General features: G+C 49.8%; 1 protein-coding gene across 6 annotated transcripts in view; it reads right to left on the reverse strand.

Moving 5' to 3' along the window:
• Positions 1–1,606: 1,606 nt before the first annotated feature.
• The window catches only part of SIL1 (SIL1 nucleotide exchange factor), a 113,877-nt gene continuing 95,638 nt past the window's right edge, over positions 1,607–19,845 (reverse strand). For all 6 annotated transcript variants that reach the window (XM_085307774.1, XM_085307777.1, XM_085307775.1 and 3 more), the window contains 3 exons: positions 6,727–6,823; positions 4,339–4,503; positions 1,607–2,080 (listed from right to left, as the gene is read on the reverse strand). In XM_085307774.1, the coding sequence (XP_085163900.1) occupies positions 1,724–2,080; positions 4,339–4,503; positions 6,727–6,823 (619 nt within the window). In that variant the 3' untranslated portion in view covers positions 1,607–1,723. The remainder of the gene's footprint in view (positions 2,081–4,338; positions 4,504–6,726; positions 6,824–19,845) is intronic.

The raw sequence follows: 19,845 nt of genomic DNA on the forward strand, positions 1-19,845 counted from the left end.
CGGCCAGGGCGGATCGCTCCACCTTGCGGCCTCGGCTCCGGGTGAACCGGTACCCGGGGGGGGGGGGGGGGGGGGGGGGGGGGGGGGGGGGGGGGGGGGGGGTTGCAATTCCCGGTGCCGCCTTGGGGACAGTCCCCTCTGGCACGCGGGGGGGACAGGTTAACCTGAAATAGCTTCAGAGTGCCTTAGTTAAACCACATTAAAGCCCCTAGTAGCTGCTCTGGCTCAGCATACAAAGCGGCCTTACCTCTGTTCAGCAGCGAGTCAGGCCGCAGCGACGGTTCCCACGCCGAGGGTCAGCGCAGGTTTGCTAACGTCCTCCACGCCCAGCGCTCGCTGTTCATTTGGGGCAGCTTCCCCAGGCAGCCCCTGGAGCGCCGAGCAGCATCGGGCAGCACCCACCTGCGGACAAGCCGCTCGCCTGGCGGCCACAGCCCCAGCACCCTTCGGCTCCGCGGCCACGGCGAGCAGCAAAGCAAGGGACGGTCAAGCGGGTCCCCAGGCCGGCGAGTGGCGTCCTGCTGTGGCTGGCGAGGGCGGCCCTCCACTTAACGAGGGACGGCTACGCAGCACCCGTCCCCCTCCACCACGAAGGCACGGCCGTCCTTCCTTCCCTTTCTTTTTTCCGTGCACTCGTGTCACTAAGCCCCTGGGTCACACTGAACCTTCTGCAGCCCAGAGAGGGAGTGACAGCGATGGAAAAACCTGCTATTGCCAGAAAGCAATTTTGAAACTGAATGCAGAAATTATAAGTAATGGGTTCTTCCCCGTGCAGGGAAGCAGGGCATGTTAAGAGAGGGACACACACGTACTATTTGACCGTAGCTCTTGACTCACTACTACGCATCCACGGCACTGTAAGTCTCATTCCCGGCTTGCAGCGGGCACCGGCGGCCACCAGCCTGGCACCAGTCGCCAGCCCACAGCTCCACTCTGAGCTTGAGGCAGACGCAGTGATTATTTTTGCACGTGCATCGCGCTTTGCAGAACTGCGTATGCAGCGGCGGTAACGCGCTTGCGAGCRGTTGCCTATGGAAAGCTGCACATCGTGGTTCTTGCACTCCACGATGGAGAAGCTGGTGCCTGGTGCAGGCTGGGGACGGCCTACGAGGCAGCTGCCACGATGGAGTGGGTCCTAGCAAACAAGGGGGTGGTAGAGCTGAGCTTCCCCAAGGTGGTCAAAACTCAGCTGCACAAAACCATGCTGACCTGTTGGAGGGAGAGCCTTGCTCTGAGTGAAGGCTGGACTAGAGACCTCCAGAAGGTGCCTAAAGCAAACTGCACCTTTCGAGTGCTAAGATACGTTATATAGAAGGAAGTAAAAGATTACAGTTGTTCTGCAGATTGTCCCTAGGAAAACAGGTCAGAGCTGCACAAGGACAATCACAAACCTCTCAGTCCTTCTCACCCCCATGAATCTCTATGTTTCTCCAGATGGATTGAAAACATTCAGCCATTTGCATTCGTTAGCCAGGCTGAAGGATGACAGTGTAACCTGAAACTCTACCTCTGTATTTCTAACGCCTCTATTTACCCAGAAGTTCTTCATGCAAAGGAAAATATGCCCCGAAATACTTGTGTTTTAATAACAAAGCTATTGGGACACTTGCATGCTGGAGAGATACCATGTAGTCCAGCAGTTTATTCAAAAGTGCATTTACACATGTGCCATCAAAATTCATGCTGCTGTCTTGAATTACTTAAAATTTAAGTGAAATGACAGCTATTTTGATCTTAATTCCTGAATGATGGTATTTACAGAGCCAAGGAGTTCCTTGAAATAGCCATCTTTGTCACCTTCCCTTTGCTCCTCTGCTGCCAGCTCTTCGTACTCCCTGCGCAGCAGGCTGAGCGTGGTGCCGAGGGTCTGGTCGCCCTGGTAGCGCTCCTTGCAGAAGGCCATCAGCACACTCACCGTCTTGAGGACCTTCTCTCGCGTGTCATGCTCCGGCATGGCCAAGAGGTTGGAAACGATCACGCACCAGTCCTGCTCGACCACCGCTGGCACCAGCTTGACTTGCTGGTACTGCTGAATTTTCTCTTCCAGTTGATCTCCGTTCTGAGAGTCCTCCAGCAGCATCTGTGGGAAGTGACATTATCCTGACTGAGGACAAAGGAACACAGAGAAGGGGAGCCAAACTAGATGCACTGATCCACGCCGTAGCTGTCTAAAGACAAGCTCTGATAGCAACAGAGAGAGACACTCCTGCAGATCCTGGGAAGTTCAACACCCGCCTCCTATTGAGAGAGACGTGCAGGAAAAGTTGCCCCGAAGTCAGTTCCTTGCATTGCTCTTACTCCAGGCAGTTGCTTGGCGATTCACCCTGGTTCCGCAGCTGCTGGGAGTTGCTGCACTGGGGCAGTGCGGATGGTGCATAGAGCAGAGATGGGTCTACAAGGACCAGGCTGCTCAGTGCTGGCTGGCTCCCGCGCTAGAGAGAAACGCCCGATTGCAGCAGTGCTGGTGGGGCAAGGTGAGGAGAGGTCTTTACCAGGAGGAAAAACCTCCTACCATGGCACAGCAGGAAACACAACCCCACATGCCCTTTGCAGCTTAGGTGGAGGAGCTGCTGCTGACAGCATCAAATTCCCCATCGAGGCTCCACTTCCTTACAGAGTATTCCTCCCAGCTTGGCTGGTGGCCCCCAGTGATAATTGCTATGTATGTGCTTCATTAATTAGCTCTGAATACTAACAGCCAGCTTGCTTCAGCATTATCATTAAGGGAAGACCAGGGCTTCAGCAGGGCTGACGAGCACAAATCTGGAGCTGCGGTGCAAAGCAAAGGCAGTTGGCGGTGAGCGTGCCAAGGAGCCCGCTGCGAGGAGTTAGCTCACGGACAACATCTGCCTCCAAGGGCCGTTTGGGCCCCCGAGGACTCCCATGATGTTTTCTCCGACCTTTACTTAAGAGCCCAGCTCAGCTTGGCAACTGTCTTCTGCTGGTCCCTTGAGCAGCTGCTGCCAGGAGCTTCATCCTACTACACTGTCCTGCTGATTTACTGGACATAGGGAGAAGAGCAGGAACAACTCCGGTGATACCTGCCCTCTCCCAGTCCCCCAGGAAGGCTACCTGCAAAACTCCCTTTTGGATACTAGCTGTATGTAGTATTTGGGGTAAAAGGGAAAGAATGAGGCAGAAAAACCTGCTCCAAATCACTGTTCTTTGCACTTCAGTCCAGAGAGCTGGCTCTAGCCAAGCCCAATGGTTGTCTATGCTTTTAAAAACAGACTGTTTGACTTTCACTCAGCCCACCCCAAATCTGCCCACCTCATCCAGACCAGCCCTGCAGCTCCCCAGGTACTGAGCTTTCTCCATATTTTCTGTGCGGACTCAGAAAGAGAGCACGCTGTGATTTATATGCTGGGAGGTGGCTTCTGCAATCAGAAGGGCAGTGAAAATCATTGTTTTAACATAAAACTGAGAATCTGTAGGGTCTGCAGATTGCCTCCAGTTAGAATGAAGCTGGGAACAGATGGGACTGCTAGAGGTACAACAGTAAAATGTGGAACATGAGTAAATGAAAACTGTTATGATAAAAGGCCCAGGCACGTTCCCTTTTGGTGCAGCTAGACAAACAGGTTCGTTGTATGTTAGAGCCAACATCCGATAAAATTTCAGACTAAGCGAAATAACTCACACCTTTGCAAAATTTCCTGCAAAACAACTGTTTTAAACATAGGCATTTCTCTATGGTGCCTTGAAATCCAAGTATTATAGCCGAAATAATCTGCAGGACAAATTGGCTATAAACAAGACTAAAAGTGGATTTAATTCCCATTCTCTGGAGTCAGAGAAATGCACAAACTAAATAACAAACAGTGGCAAGGAAACAGAATTTTTAAGCTGACATTTACAGCAGTAATCAAAGGTATTCTAAAATAAAACAGTTAAAGCTGCGGGCTTGCCTCCAACGTAAGACTAGCAGATAGGCAATGGTGCTCTAAAACAGGCAGGATCACAGATATTTGTCTCTAGACAGTTTGTTAACAGTCTGCATTTCACGACAGCTGGATGGTGAAACCAAGCTGACAGCAGGTCCACCTCCTATTTTTCCTACTCACTTTTTTTTTTAAAAAAAAAAAAAAAAACATTTTAGGATAGAAATGGAAACATTGGTTTAATGAAAACCCAAAGTTCAAGCTAATTCTAGGCTCTCCCAGCCACTCTGCCAGCAAGCAGTGGTGGACAAGGCGCTGGGAGCTGCGCAGCACCCTGATCTGAACTGCAGGGACTGGTCCTTCTTGGGGTTCCTCCAGAGGCTTGACTGCCCCTCGGGCCCTGGCTGCGATGGAGGCGGAAGTGTGCAGATCGGTGCCGGCACGGCTCGCTCCTTACCTTCTCCATGATGAGGTCGTAGAGGAGTGTCACCACACGGATGTAGAGGGCCTCCATGCCTTTCTCCCTGAAGAGGTTCCTGAGGACCTGAAGGCCTCCAAGCTTGAGGAACTGCTGCTGGGCGTAGGGGAAGTGTCTCAGCATGGAGGACAGGGCAAAAAGAGCCTGGTGAGAAGAAAGGTCTGTCAGTACCTCAGGCCCTTCTGTGCCGGTCTGTAACCAGTCAAATACTGTTTTCATGGAGCTCAGGTTAGTTGGTAGGGACACGGAGCAGCATGACTTCCGCTGGCTTTGGGGATGGGGGCCCCCTGCCCTTCCCAGCACTGTGAGACTGCTCGGACCAGCCACGGGCCCAGCCTACAAGCAGACCTACCCTGTGCTCACTGTGCAGGTTCCTGCTCAGCACGGGCTATGGGGCGGTTTGCCACCTTCATGTGAGCTCCCCTTGGTGGCTTCTACCCAAACTTCTTCACGCTCAATACACTGACTAAAATAATAACCTACAGCGGCTCATGGCCACCACTCGGACTGAACTCAGGCAAACATCTCCCCTTGCAGCTCTCCCATTCAGTCCCCAGTACTGACCCCAGTGATGGGCCAGGCCAGACCAAGGTGAAGGGGGGGTGGGTCTGGCACTGCTCAGCAGAGCCCTTTCCCCTTCAGATGATCTGGGTAACTGGAGAACTTGCCTTTTAGGCTTTTGAAGGCACAGGGTTGACACTRAGGAGGCAATTAGGGGCCAGCTGACTGATTTTTCCACTCGCCTGCCTGACAAACACGGGTCCTAGAAGTGATGCGTTAAGAGCTGAGCGAGGTGCCCGGGCTGATAGTCTGCCCTTTGGGCAAGGCTCTTGCCGAGGCAGGGCCGGGACACTCATCTCTGGCCTGCTGACAATCTGAACTGACTCCTCCATGCACGAAGGTGGGTTGCGCTTCCTGCGTTCTTTATGGACACATCCGAACTGACAGCAATTTTTCCCCCAGTTCAATTTGTTTCTATTCTACATCTTTTGAGTTGTCTATGGCCAATCAGTGGATGTTGCCATCTCCTTTTTCCCACAGGCCAAAGGACAGTGCTGTGAAGAAGCACACTTTGGGCCTCTTTACCCCACTCCATGCTGGAAAAGTGGGTTACAGCTCTCGGGGGCCCTAGTAAGACCACGTGCAAATGCAGAGGATGCTGAACTCAGCCCCTTCCCGGTGGGGAGGTGACTCCTGTTCTCTAGCTGTGCCAGTGGGCCCCATCATTTCAGGTTCTCTGCAAGCAATCAGACCACAGCCACCACAAGGGTTTCAAGTGAAGTTGCCGAGGGAGCCTGCACTCCCAGCCGCCCTTCCCACTCCAAACCCAGCGCTGGACCAAGACAAGGGTGTTCTCGGGATGAGTTTCTGAGCACAGAGCTTCCTGTAGTGCATTTTTCTGGCAGGGCCTTCCTCCCACCCAGACATCAAGGAAGCACTTCCTCGCATAGCAATTCCTCAATCTCTCCTTCTCCCGCCACCAGGTCAAGGACTTTTAGTACAGAAAAAAGAGACACGTCTTTGTGGGAGCTCCTGGCCAAAGTTTCAGCAGCACATCACTGCTTCCCTAATGGCAGGTGTGTTAAAGACGAATAAAAGGAGCTGCTAGCTCTCTTACCCTGCAGCATTCCCTCTCGCCAAAGGTCACTGTGTTAAATGCTGGGGCTGCATTTTTAGAAGAAGCTAGATAATTTTATGGCCAATAAATAGTTGCAGCATTGCATGCTAAAGCCAGGGTAATTAGATCTCATGCTCCAGGGAGTACACTGATGCGGGAGGGAGGCAGCGAGGACTCCCCCTACCCCAACAGACAGCGCTGCACATTTAGCTAGGGGCTCTCCAAGTTTTTCGTCTTGCTCTAAAGCCTCCGCTGTTGGCCAGCGCCAGAGGCAGGGCGGCGGGCTGGCTACAGCAATTATCTCCTTCCAAACGTCAGCTTCTATGTCGGTTAGTCTCTGATCTTTATGCCTGCTGCCGGCATCCCCGCCTTTCCTCCCAGACACTCGGCAGCATCAAGCGCTGTCACCCAAGGGGTTTCAGTGCTGCTCTGCGAGCTCTGCTTTCCTTGCAATTAGGACAAGACCACAGTGCCAGGAGACACCAGTCGGCAAGGGAATCTGAGCAACAGGGGGTGGCCTGGGCCTCACCGTCGCTCTCCTGCAACCATGTGACAGCAGCGTGCACTGGACRAGCCAAACCCAACCCGCACAGGGCACGAGTCACACGGATCCAGTAATGCTTTCAGGGCAAATGCATCTGCAAGCTACTGCACCACGAGGAACATTTGCATTTAGTCCAGCACAGAAACGGCTTTACCCAGAGGTGCCACAGGAAGGAAACAAGGTATATGCATCTTTGCCCACTTACCTTCTTCTTGACAGCCAGGGGTTGTTCTGTAGCCAAAATAACCAGGAGCTTCTGTAGCGCACCTCCCTCGATTGCTTCTATCTGGACTTTGGGGTTGCTGCAGAAAAATAACAAAATCTATGTCAAAAAATGCATGTAAATATGCCACTGTGGGACAGACGACTGGTCTGCCTGGGCCAACAACCGGCAGTGGACACTAATGAGAAACATAGAAGACATGGGGTAAAATAGAGCCCAATCCCTGGAGCAGGCTCCCAGCTTCACCTGGGCACAGCCTGGGGCTGCAGAAGAGTGCCCATGCTGTGCGGGCACGTGCCTACCATCCTGCCACCAAGAATTCAGCCCATGCGAGTTGCAGGGACCAAAGCCCCGCTGCCACCCTGCCTGTGCATCTCCCCAGCCCCGTGGAGCTGGCAGCCCTTACCCCGGATCGCTCTGCTAAGGAAGAAGCAGACACTCAGCTCCCATGGAGCTACCACTAAGACGTGCAGTGTTTGGCCCACTAGACACCAGCAACCTTCTCCCACGCTCCTGTCGAAGAAGGCAGCAGTGCTGAGGTGAAAGGGGACCTGCAGCACCGCGCTTTCCAGCAGCGCAGAAACACGCTCACCACCGCGGCTCGTGAGGTGCGCTGCCCCGTTTGGAGGCACAGCAAACATCTCAGCTCTGCAGCCACCTACAGACAGACAGATAGGGGCCGAGGAGATCAGTGTAACCAGCGGCACACAGAAAACGAGATGCAATTGATGTAACCTGAAGTGACGGCAACGCGGCTTGGGAAGGGTACGCCAGGCCGTCCAGTCAACCCTCTCTTGCTTGCAAGCATCTTCCCTCGGCCACAGGTGTCAACTCCACTAGGCTTCCTCTCCTTGCCCTCACTTGCATTGCCCTCGCAGCAATTGCTCCATTAATCTTTTCGTTTTATGCTGCCTTTATTCCTTAACGGCCTTTTCTTTCAGTTCTCACTTTCCACCTCTCTTGTGTTCCTCACTTTCGGTTAACGTGCTGATTTATTTAAACACTCCTCTGCCATTGCACTGCCTACGCTACAGCATCAGTCTTTCAACTCACCTGGAGGAAGGACCTGTTTGTCCCCAAAGCCTCTGAATCACAAATTATGCGTGGTCTCACCACCCACACACCTCTCACATCAAGCATTTTTCTTCAAGAACTACAAATGGCTAAATTCATCCCTCTGAAAGAACTGGGCTAATGTGGATGGGAAAGGCCACCTCAGGTTCTCAGGGCCAGCTAATGCTGTTGCTAGTCCTCAGCACAGACCTCCGGCGCTGGCATTGTGCAGGGATGTCCACTCTCACGGCCGATGTTAAGGGAGCTACACTTACTGCTGGCAAGGAGCTGACGTAAGACCTGCTCTCCTGCAAGTGCTCCAAGGAGACAGGGACTCCAGGCAAAGCAACTCCATCAGACAGGGCACAGGGCAGATTTGGTCAGGGTGAGGCCAGTAATGGAGAGAGGATTGATGACCCCCTGGATCTCTTTTAACGCCCAGTTTGCTGCCTCTGAGACCTCTGCTGCCTTCACTGAAGAGCTCCTAGGGCTCCGTGGTTCTTKTACTAGCTTAGCATAGCTTGTAGAAAATCTATATGCAGTCAGATCCTAGCATAAGAAGCAGAAGGGCTCTGCAAGACCATGGCCTATGCATCCCTCCTTGCTGCAGGTCAGTGGCAAGCTCGCAGCCAAGCAAGGATGCTGGGGCCAGCTCCTGGCAGCACTGGTACAAGCTTTTCCTGGGCAACAGTACTTCTGGCCAGCTGGGTCCTAAAGCCATGTTTTTGCCACTCAATATACTGAGCTTGTATTGCTCATAAGTCAGAAAAGTGGGCAGTCAGGGCCTCCTTTAAGGTCCAGGAAGGGTTTAGCCACCCTGGGCTCGTTGGGAGATTTTCAGCAACCACTCAATGAAATACAAAGAGTAAAATACCACTTGACATAAACAGACGGAGCTGCTACTCTATCCCTCTATGCATCTGAAAACAAGCTTTTTCCTCCCAATTCAAGCTGCACCTGGGCACTGGCTGCCCCAGCAGCGGCTGCTCGGCCTCTCAGACCCTTTGCAAAGGCCCTTCTAGCGCATTTTGAAGGTGGGAGAGACGCTACATGCTGTATGTTGCCTCTTTGGCAAGGCTGAAGCCAAGATTGAGCTTTGCATTCAGACCCCACCACACCAGCTGTCTTCATCCTTGCTGCTGGGCTCTCAGGCTCTGAAGAAGAGCTCCAGGTCTTCAGCCTTCGCCTACCTTGGAAGTAACTATTGCACTGAGGTTAGCCAAAGGTCACTGCTACAGTAAAACACCGAGAGCTGTTACTATTACCAGCAAGCTGCTGGAGCAGCCAATGCCAAGAATCATATCAGAAGACAGACAGACAGGCAGACAGGTCATAAAAAAATACGTAAGACAAATGGACTCGGGCAGGGAGCAGCTTTGAATTAAACCGATGGCTTAATATTAGCTCACAAAAACGTAGCTAAACACCAAGCTTATCCGTGTCAGTCGAGGTGCCAGGCAACCTCTCCCGTTGCCTGTGCAGGGAGGGCAGCAGCCGCCTCCACCAGGGCTCTGTTTCCTGCGCCATTAGGAGGAGACGGCAGCTTGGAGGCAGCAGATCCGGTGGGTGCGCTGACTCCCGCGCTGTAATTAGCGGGCTGACCTCGAGGCAGAAAAACAAGGATCATTGCAAGCCACCTCCTAACGCTTCCCTTTGATTCCTCCTCCCTCCTCTGATTGCTGCGTTACTCAGGCACTCGCTTAATAACAGGCCGGATCTCCACGGCCGAGCCGCAGCGCGAGGCAGGAACAGCCCCGCGGCGCGCGGAGAACAGGGATGGGAGATCCAGCTCCCTGTGTTGCACTCAGCGTGYCAAGCTAGGGAGGAAACGGAGGGGAGACGGGAGGACTCGGGGGGCAAAGCTGGCAGGGCGATTGCTCCGTTTCCAAGGAATAACACGCCCTTTGGCTCGCAGGGCGAAGCCACCACGCAGGGCCTGAACACGGAAGGAGGAGGGCTGCAGGAGGAGGGTTAGCACCCAGACTTTCTGCCTACGCATTGAAGTGTCGCGCCAGCCGGGGAGGACCAGCCTGGCTCAAGGCTGACAGCTACGCCGCGACTGAACTACACAGATGCTGCGAAGGGGCCAGGGAAGGCAGCGTGCTGGCTGCAAGGCCGAAAGCACCGCAACGGGCTTCTGGCTTTCAGTTCATTGCTTCCCTCCGCCAACAGTCAGATTTTGCACATTATTTTTAATGCACAAATTATGTAATTTAAAAAAACCTGCCTTTATTAGTATCCCTTTTTATGTCTAGAAGGAAACCATTTGCTGCTAATCCTGTACACAAAGTTAAATCAACCTCGGGCTTCCTGATTGCTTAGCTGTTGGCCCAAAGGAAGACKGTCAGAAAAAACGGGATCACTCCCCAAAACATCAGCTGCCCTCAGGAACATGCAGCCTCTGGACTCAAGGCAGATTGTTTCCCCTAAATMAAAACAGCTGCTTTGGAAACAACTGCTCTCAGCTCCAGAGACGATCTTAGCCACAGAAACAGCCACAATCTCACCAGGAAGGGTAATRCACAGGGACAGTACTTCAGCTAAGGGGCATCATGCTGAACCATCCAGCCTGAGCAACTTCCCTCACTTTCCCGGGGCAGGGATAGTAAGAGTACTGCTATGGGACAGACAAAAAAGAAAAATACCTTCCAGAGCATCRGGGCTTGGCCTGAAGCTTCTCTAACGCATCCCGGAAGACTGAAAGGTACCACGTGTGATGCTCACCTCAAGGGAGTCGGAGATGGGTGCTATCTACMTCACAGAAGAGAATGAATCCTGCATCTCCTTTCTATCCAGAGAGATTTAGACAGCAGACATATTCATGACTATTGTGATTACACTTCTTAGGCAGTCCAGAGACGCAAAAAAACAGAACGTAGCAAGGAGRTGCAACGGTGAGAAGCAGTACGCGTCTCAAAGTCACTACAGGTGCCCTCAGCAATGTCCACAGTGATTTGTGAAGACCCAGTACCTGCACACCACTGAGCCCTCTTGCACGTACCAGTGCCACAGCAGCACGAAACCTTTATCTCCAGACGCCAGCACGAACACTGCCTCCGGGACCACAACGAGAGCCCCATGCATCTCCAAAACGCATCTAGCAGCTACGGGAGATGCACAGACGAAAGCCCACCTGCTGGGACAGGCTCTGCTGCAAAGCAGGCAGGAGGAAGCACCGTTTCTCCAGCTTGGTTTTTGCAGCAGTGACAGCTTTGGTCTCTACCTTTCTATGTGTACGGTTTGGTTTTGTTTGTTTCTGCTTTGAGCTTTTCTAGCAGCAGCAGCAAACGTCACAACGGCAAATGTCAGGTTCTGCCTGGCACATCAGCAGCAACGCTGTCAGCTCCGTTTTAAGCACTGCGGCTCTGTTACCAGTGAGAATAAGAGAGTTGAGGAGAGCAGAGCTGCGTTTTCACACGCCACATTAGAGTTTGCAGCTCTGACACTAAGAAAATTCAACTTCTCACCTGAAAATCTTATCAGATTTCACTTGAAAGTCACTGTGGACAAGGGAGACCAGAGTAAATACAGAACAAGCTTGCAGACAGGCACTTTTCTGATTATAACCGCACTGCAAAGAGAATCTCTTTTGCTGGAGATCTCTTACTGCCATTCAAGCAAAATATTAAGTTTGAAATACTGAAGTTCTTTTGTCACACCTATCTCAAATAAATAATAAAATATCCACAGCAAGGAWTCTAACTGAAAAATTCGTATGCCTTTTAATGCTTCACTGGTCACCTGGAGTATYAGGTCTAATTAAAATCTCTGAACCATGGAGCTTTGGTAAGGTGAATCTACAGAGGTTAGGAAGTTTTCCTGGATGGAAGGTGTGCACTCACTCTTCAAGGTTTCTATTGTTTAATATCTCTACTATCAATAGCCCTGTTCACACTCTAACAAAAAGCTCATTTAAGGGTTTTGAAAACTCAGCACAGATCTGTACAAATTGCACTGTCAAGCCCAGGGAAAAGCAGCCTGGACAAAATAAATATAACAAGACAGACTGTGGACTACAATCATAGGAAATTCAACCTGTGCTAATCTGTTAACAGATAAAGGGATGCTGGCATCGGCAAGGGAGTTTGCTGAAATGAAACTCGGAGGTTGGTACAGAGACCAAACACAGCCTTYAATGGCACCTCCCTTTCCTCCAGCAACACTACCGTGACAGCGGAGATCTGGGCGCACTGAGCTGAAGAGGTTTACCAGCCTCAAATCTGGGTGAGGAACAGCCACAAAAGCAGGGGGACTCAATACAATGTTGCACTCGGGTTCAAGCAGCTTCTCAAACTTAGGGCACTCACATGTGCTAAACACAACCCCAGAGTGCCCTGGCAAGATGGAAGTGCAAAGAGGAGCATTGACCACAGGGCCACACCACATCTCCTCCCAGGGCGGTCCGGTCCTGAGATAGAGTTTGGGACTGGGGCTGATGGGCATGCTGGTGTTCATGCTGGACAAGATGCACTAAGCAGGGGTGAAGAACTCAGAGAGACTGGCAGGAATAGTTCCTACCTGCAGGTGTCCATACCACAGTCTCTGAGAAGCTCCTAAGAAAGCTCTGTCCCTTKTTAAAATAGGTTTTATGCTGGGGCAGAAAATCATAAACTTGAGACAAAGGTCATCTATCCCAGAACATGAGATGGCCTTTGAATAACACTGGACATAGGCCACTAGACCTTTAYGATGAAGACTTTGGACACGATGCGCTATTTCACAGGGAAGTCCAAGGTCTACTTCTCTTCTCTGCACTTTCAATTGGCCCCAGGTTGGGCCATCATGGTGGTTCTCATCTCTTACACGGACCCCCACAGACAAACTAACCTGGCAATGATGGGAGCTGCCACYGAACTCTGCACCATGCTTTCACAAGCACACTAAGCCACTTTGACCACAAGACAAAGAATAATGTTTTCTATTGCTGTTTCTATTCTAAACTCCTGGAATTGTAGCTTTTCCTAGGATAAATTTAATGTGCCATTTTATCAGCCCAGCACATTTTTTCTGTTTGTAGCTGGACAAGGGTGACTGTGCCCTTCAGTGAAGAAGGGAAAAACAAAAGCAAGGGAGATGAAGTGCACAGAAAACCACCACCTAAGCTGTCCGCTGCAGCTCACTATGGCAGAAGGGAATACTCCATTTTCTGCCAGTTTATATTTCACCACGTTAGACTTATAACTTCCCACATGGGGCCAGAGATTATTACAGTCAAGGACTGCTTGTCTGAACACCTCAATAGCACAAGGACAAGGAAGCAAAAGTAATAAAAACAAGTGCTGAAGCACTGCGATCAGCGATAGTGTAACTCCGTAAGTGGTAATACACAGTAAAATTGAAATGCAGGAAGTTGCAAGAACGCCCTATGACTGGCATGCGTCCTGCCTGGGGCAGGCTGTGAAGGAGAGAGATGGCATCTTGTGCAGGGGCAGCACATGGCCTAGGAGGATGAGCATCTTCCACCAGCTGCTGCGTCAGACGAGGAATGTCTCTGCTCCATTTCTTCCTTTTTTGCTTCCACTAAAGCTGCTTGTGAGAGCAGGAAGGCCTTAGTCCCAGGATGAACCACTAGAGGACCTGCCAGCATGGTCGGCCATCATGGTGGAGGTTGCCCAAAGCACAAGTGACTTCATGAGCATGATTTGCAGATGCCTCCAAGCAGCTTCCCCACACATTGCTGGGTCACTAACAGCCTGGATCATGCTCTGGCAAGTGATTTGCCTGTTACAGATCTGCTCATGGGACTGATATGGTTTGTCCCTACGTATCATTTTAGGAATGCTTCAGATAGGCAACTAGAAACACAGTCAACTACCACAGCCCAGCCTGGCTGGCAGCACATGGCTGCTATGCCTACTCTAAAACACAGGTTTTTGGAGTGCTATCAACTTGCACAGCCTGACTCCTAGGATGACCCAAAGTACACGTGAAAATTTGAGAGAGATGTTTAGAGTTCTCAAGAGTTTTTAAGAGAGACTTTTAAGGGACTTTTTCGAGACCACACATTCAAGGGCCAGGAGAAAACTGAAAAGCAGCAACACAGCCCTGAGGCGACAGTAGAGCTTGTAGTAACTTGAGAATTTGCAATGTAATGTAGCAGCAAAATTAGATTTAAATTAAAAAATACCACGTAGCATGGAGGGGCYAGGGGAGCACATAGCAGGGCACGGAGGAAGGCAAGTAACCTCATCTCTATTACTTCCCAGTACACGGGAAGTTAAGGATAGAGCCCCTGCTTTGATGCCAGGGCAGCGTGCCGGTGAAAAGGCACAATAACCACAGGGCTAGACAAGCTTTAATGGGTCTCTTCTCTCTTCTGAAGCAGAGGTCTGCAGCACTGCATGGGAAATCAAAGCCTCCCATCAAAGCCTGTACATCTGTGAAACAGCCTAAAAAATTCAGTACAGTCTATTCAGCTTGTGCTCTAACCTACGGATCAGAAACGGGCAAGCAAYGCAGCACAGCTTAATTTGTCCTTCCCCTCCTGCATCCCCCTCACCAGTGTTCACCAGAAAGATCTGCTACTGAAGAAAACAACACTGTCTAGGATGGTGTTATAGGCGTCCTCAAAAACAACTGCAAACCTTGTGCGGGTCCTTGTGCCTTTCAAACTTTCACAACTGGGTAGGAATTTCGAAGGCACCTGGAAAATGGCATTTTTCAGAGCCCTGAAAACCAGATGCAATACAAGTGGGTTCACACCCCAAAAGACCAGGAGCTTTTCCAGAGAAGCCTCTGTATTTGGAGAATTTCTGACAGGCCTTGTAAGCATGCTGATGTTAAAATTATCTGACACATAAGAGATACGGTGATAAAGCTGATCATCAGAACACCTGCATTTAAAGGCCTGACTGCAATTCAATAATGCCAGCATCCTTGAACGTAGCTGTAAATCTGCRTCTCTGAGTAAGGGCAGAAACAATATGCAGGATGATCAACAGCTTGTTAACACTTGTATAGTTGAATTTTAGATTACAGGTTTAAGAAAAAAAAAAGCATTAAAATAGCTCAAGTGAGAACTATGCATAGAATACGCTTTCCGGTTGCACTTAAACAAAATACCGGCTACAGCAGAAAATATTACCCTCAGAAATGATTGCATGGCAGTGCAACGAGCCCTGTCATCAAAAGGGAACTCTTACACTCACAACCCGCAGAAGTGGGAACGGCCTCTTCACCAAATTGAGCCACGTGCAAGGAGCGCTCTCGAGTCATTTCCATGGCCCATCACAACAACCGTGCCCGTTGCCTGCGGCRTGAGTAAATTTGCCACTGGTCCAAAATGTCGAGCAGCACCTGCAGACCATGCCAAAGCCACGACCTTGCAGGTGAAGTGCACAGAGTAAGCACAAGTTAGCTACATCTCTTTATGAACCTCCTTCTTAAGATTCCTCAGGACTGGGTAACTGGCACAACTCAACACACACAATTCTGCAGCCTCCCTGCCCCAGCTCCATCCCTGGGACGGTATCGCAGCAGGTTGCTCCTGGGATATCAGAAAGCAAATGATGCTTAAACACAGTTGCTGAATCTCTTACAGAAGTATCTATTTAACACAGAGGCTTTCCATTATATCACCTTATTGGAAAGGAGATGGGTCATTTGCACACAGAATATAAGACAGGCTGGGTAATAATAAAGCTACAGCTCTAAAATATTAAAAAATAAAAAACCAAACCAAACAAGGCCAAGTCTGACTGATCAGATTTAAAAGGAATAGGTAGGAAGCACACGCACCCCCAAAGCCCACACCAAGGTCAACTTCTGGCAGAACTGGCCTAAAAAATCCAGAGCATCATCTCAAAACCAAGTTTATCCTAGAGWAAGGCCTTCAGAGCTATGCCTAAGGAGATTAAAAACTGCCTCGCAAAATGGAGCCCTAAATAGTCGTGCCGATCAAAATATAGTAAAGGAGAAAGTGGGGGTGAAGGGGGAAACCTGGCAAAAGGAAAATGAGGTTTCGATAGGCAACACAATACAACAATTTCGTAGCAAGGATGTGAAGCATAAGAGAGATGTTAGATGTTCAAAAGCACAGAGCAGAGGAGAGACATTAAAAAAAAACCCTGAGAAGATGAAAATCTCCACTTCAATGCAATCCTGCCTTCTCACTTTCTACCAAGCCAGGCGCTCAGCACAGTAGCGGGCGAAGAGCAGCACCCCTGCGCGAGCAGCGTGGCTCAACGGGAAATAACGGATGACATAGCTGCAAGCTGGATTTTTATTGAACAATTAGGTTTTTGAGTATTTGTTGCTAAGAGGAGAAAAGAATTGCAGAGAACAAGTTGGAGCCGAGCAAATGATTTGGGGATTTGGATGGACTAACGTGACCCTGGGGTGGCTTAACCTGAGGGAGTGTCACTTGCCTCCGAAGCTCGTGAACAGCACCAGAAGGAAATCGGCAACAGCTCGAAAAATCACGTCTTGCTACAGACCGCGTCTCGGTGCTGCAGACAGCGGCGAGAGGCAGCTCAGCTTGTTACGAGTCCTTCCTACAGGGTGCTGGGGTCGAGAGGCGTCGAGAGCCCTGTGGGCCCCACTCCTGCCCTCGGCGAGAAAAGCCCGCCTGGTGCGAGCTCCAAGAGGGCAAAGTCAAGCAGCTTAATATTTTGGAACGCGACTGACACGAGCTGCAGTGCCATAACRCAGCGTAACAGATGGATAATGAGATTTATACTAAGGGCTGTAAAACTAGGTAATTAAATAAAAATATGGAATAATGAATCTGCCAGAGAAAGATACCTAACAGAAGCCCAGAAAGCCCCTTCAGCTGGGACTCAGCACTGGAGTAACAGGGGAGCGGACAGCAGAGCCAGAACGCGATACTAATTCCACTTAGTGCGAAACACGGAGTCGCACAAACATAACCACTTCAGCGAGGAGCGATGCGAACAGAGAAATCAAGTCCTGTGGCAAGAAAGAATTGCAGTTAAGCAGTAAAAGCCTTTTTCCTCCTCACCTCACTGTGAAGCAGATTAGAAAAGTGAATACCAGATCTGGGCAATAAAATCTTAGGTGCCACAATAAAACCAACCATGCCAGATTGTTCTGCTAAACACATACAAACAACCAACCGCCAGGCTATATTTATATCTGCAGAAACAAAAAAAGTATCATAAAAATGGGCCAGAGATGTTGCACAGTAGCAAACCCAGCCAAGGCAAGGAGACCAAAGTCTTCGCACACATGAGGCTCCAGAGGACAACCCAGAGAGCCTCTCTTCTGACCCCCAGCYATGCTTGTTCTGAGCATTTTTTAATGCTAGCACATACCTTCATCTATGCAAGCATCAGTGCTCAGTCCAGCATGCCGTTGGCCGCGTGGCTCGACGATCTGCCTTGAAGGGTGTGGAGCACCTGAAGCTCCCCTTGACTTGGGGGCAAGCGGAGCAGTGCCGCTTTTAAGAGCCTCAAATGTAAGCTCAGCTTTCACAGGTTTAATCAAAGACCTACAAACAATTTTATGATTAAAAGCAAAGATACTCTGGATTCTCAGGGGCTATCAACTTTATCCTGTCAGCTGAAGCGCAGAGCCGGCGGAGTCTGCAGAGGAGAGAATATGAAATAGCACTGTAAATGTTAGACCATCTTATCTGTTCTCCTGACAGTGAAGAATTGTCCTGTATAGTCCATTCTGGAGTGTTTTGTCAACCCATTATGATTTAAGGGGTGGACTAGGTGACTCATGCCCCATCTGCAATGATCAAGGAAACTGTGTTAGCTCTTTGCCAGCACAACGTGATGAAATACTGATCTTCCCCGGTAGGTACGAGCAAGTGCTCCATGGTGCATGGAGAAGGACATCACTGAAACCCCCCTCAATGCTAAATCACCAAAAACAATGTTTTATTTTGAGGTGTAAATCAATTTTAAGGCCAGATGTGCCATGCTTACAAAACACTCAATATGCATTTCTGAAAGGCTGTTATTCTACTGTAGGTCAAATACATCCCATCACCTAAGCATGGGTTTTGTTTCATCAGATGCTGCATTAACGAAATGTGAACATTTCTCAATGAGTACAAGTACAATTCATTTATTTCCATATACTTCTAGCTGTAGCCCACAAAAATGGAGTTGATTTTGTCTCAAAACCATGATAGAGCAAGAGACAAGAACGATATTGCAGGATTGATACCATGCCCTTGAGCTCATCCTGTGTTTTTCATCAGTAAGGCTTCAAAACATTCCTTAATTGATAGATGGGGAAACTAAGGCACTAGAAAGGCAGGAGATTTGCCCAGAGGCATGTCGASATGGACAGGTTGGCGCGGTGCAAGGCCGCAGGCAGATGGTGCAAGGGGCACCCACTGGGCTCCTACAGCTGCACCCCGCAGGAGTCTCCTCTCCTCTCCGGGTGGACCCAATCCCTCCCCAGCTGGAACAACCCCACTGGCAGATCCTAACCAAAGCCCAGGAGGAACAGGAAAGGCAACACCGCTGCTTCGCACACGAAGGAGCTGAAAGCAGAGTGCTACCCAGGGAGCGAGCGTCAGCCCTAAGACAGGAGCACTTGGCTCCTGGGTGCATGGTAGGGTCACCACTCACCCCCAGATATTCCTGCCCATCTCTACACTCTCGTTCTCCTGTGCATGCCTCAGATGTGTCAAATAACCAGTGCACACACTGCAAACCAGCAACAAGGGTGCCAGCTGTCGGCTAAGCTGGATTTGTGGGGCTGCCATTCTGAGTCATTGCTCCTGAGCCTGCTCTGTGCCCGACTCCATCCTCCTGGCTCCAAATCGTAGCTSGCCTAGGATGGTGACAAAAGCAGGAACACACGAGGTCTGATCTAGCTCCCTGCTGCTGCTGCAGCAAGTCCCCTCTGCAACAGCAGCTTCAGCGAGACAGCTCTGCTCAGTAGCATCCACACAAGCTCTGCCGTGTYGCACTGCATGCCTAAAATTATGTTTGAAATTACTCAAATATTCAAACAGAACCTATTCACTTGCCTTAGGTAACACATAAAACACTGCAAAAAGTTGTCTGAAAGCAGCACAAGAAGAAAGCTTTCGTGCAAACTGCAGGGCTCCTGGCACTTTGGCTCATATTCTCAAGTGGTAACAAATGCCTGTATCACACATCAGCACTAATAATCTTGAGAGATGTTAAAAGGCAGCCTGAGGCTAAGACCTTTGATTGTCATTCGCTTTATTTGTTTGCTCGCTCATTTGAGTTGATTCTTCCTTAATACATGCGCTAATAATAATAATAATAAAAGCTTTTGCCTGCCTTGTCCCTGTTRGGATGCTGAAGGAATGCACGGGCCCACTTTAGCTTTGCCATGAGACACAATGCAAAGTGTGAGAACAGGCGCTTCACTTCTCTCTTTTCCAGCAGCATCTTTGAGATGCAATGTCCTATTTTAACCCTGCCATCTGTTTCTCAACTTTCTACATTCCTCTTGTAACTGAGGAAGATACTACATTTCATCTAGCAAATCCTTCTGTCACCTGCCACCAATTTCGTCTATGGATGTACCCCAGAGCACCTCCAAAAGCCACAAGGCAAGGTACTGCTCTTAAAGAAATGACCTGCTGATCATTTCCAAACCTGTTTACATCTATACCACCCACTCTAAATGCAAGGAAAGATGTGAGATCACAAAGAGAATCACACTCAGTGCAATTGTCATATTTTAAACTTTGGCTGTTTCTAGTCCTGCTGGTTTAACAGAGTGCTATTAGAATCATTCAAAACTAGAGAAATAGATTTGTTTCACTGACTCATAACTCAAAAATGAGACTTCGCTCCATTTACAAAAGCAAAATCACCATCTCATAAATGCCAAGCACAGAGAAATTCAGCTCCAACAGAGAAGCCTGTGGAATGTTTCCAGCTGGAGAAAATGGATATAGAACTAAAAAGATGCATTTGCAAAACTCAGAACTTTTTTTTTTCTTTTTGTTAACTGAAAGGTATGACCTGTCAAGTACTAATTCCTCAAGAAACCTTAGGAACCAATTCTGGACCAAGCAGCTTCTCTACATTACAGACAGAGGCACATTAGCTGGAGTCCTTCTATCTGAAGGGGTAAACTTGCTACCCA

Source organism: Rhea americana, unplaced genomic scaffold (assembly GCF_003343005.1).
Source record: "Rhea americana isolate MKP2758 unplaced genomic scaffold, rheAme1 scaffold_264, whole genome shotgun sequence".
Classification (NCBI taxonomy): Eukaryota; Metazoa; Chordata; class Aves; order Rheiformes; family Rheidae; genus Rhea; species Rhea americana.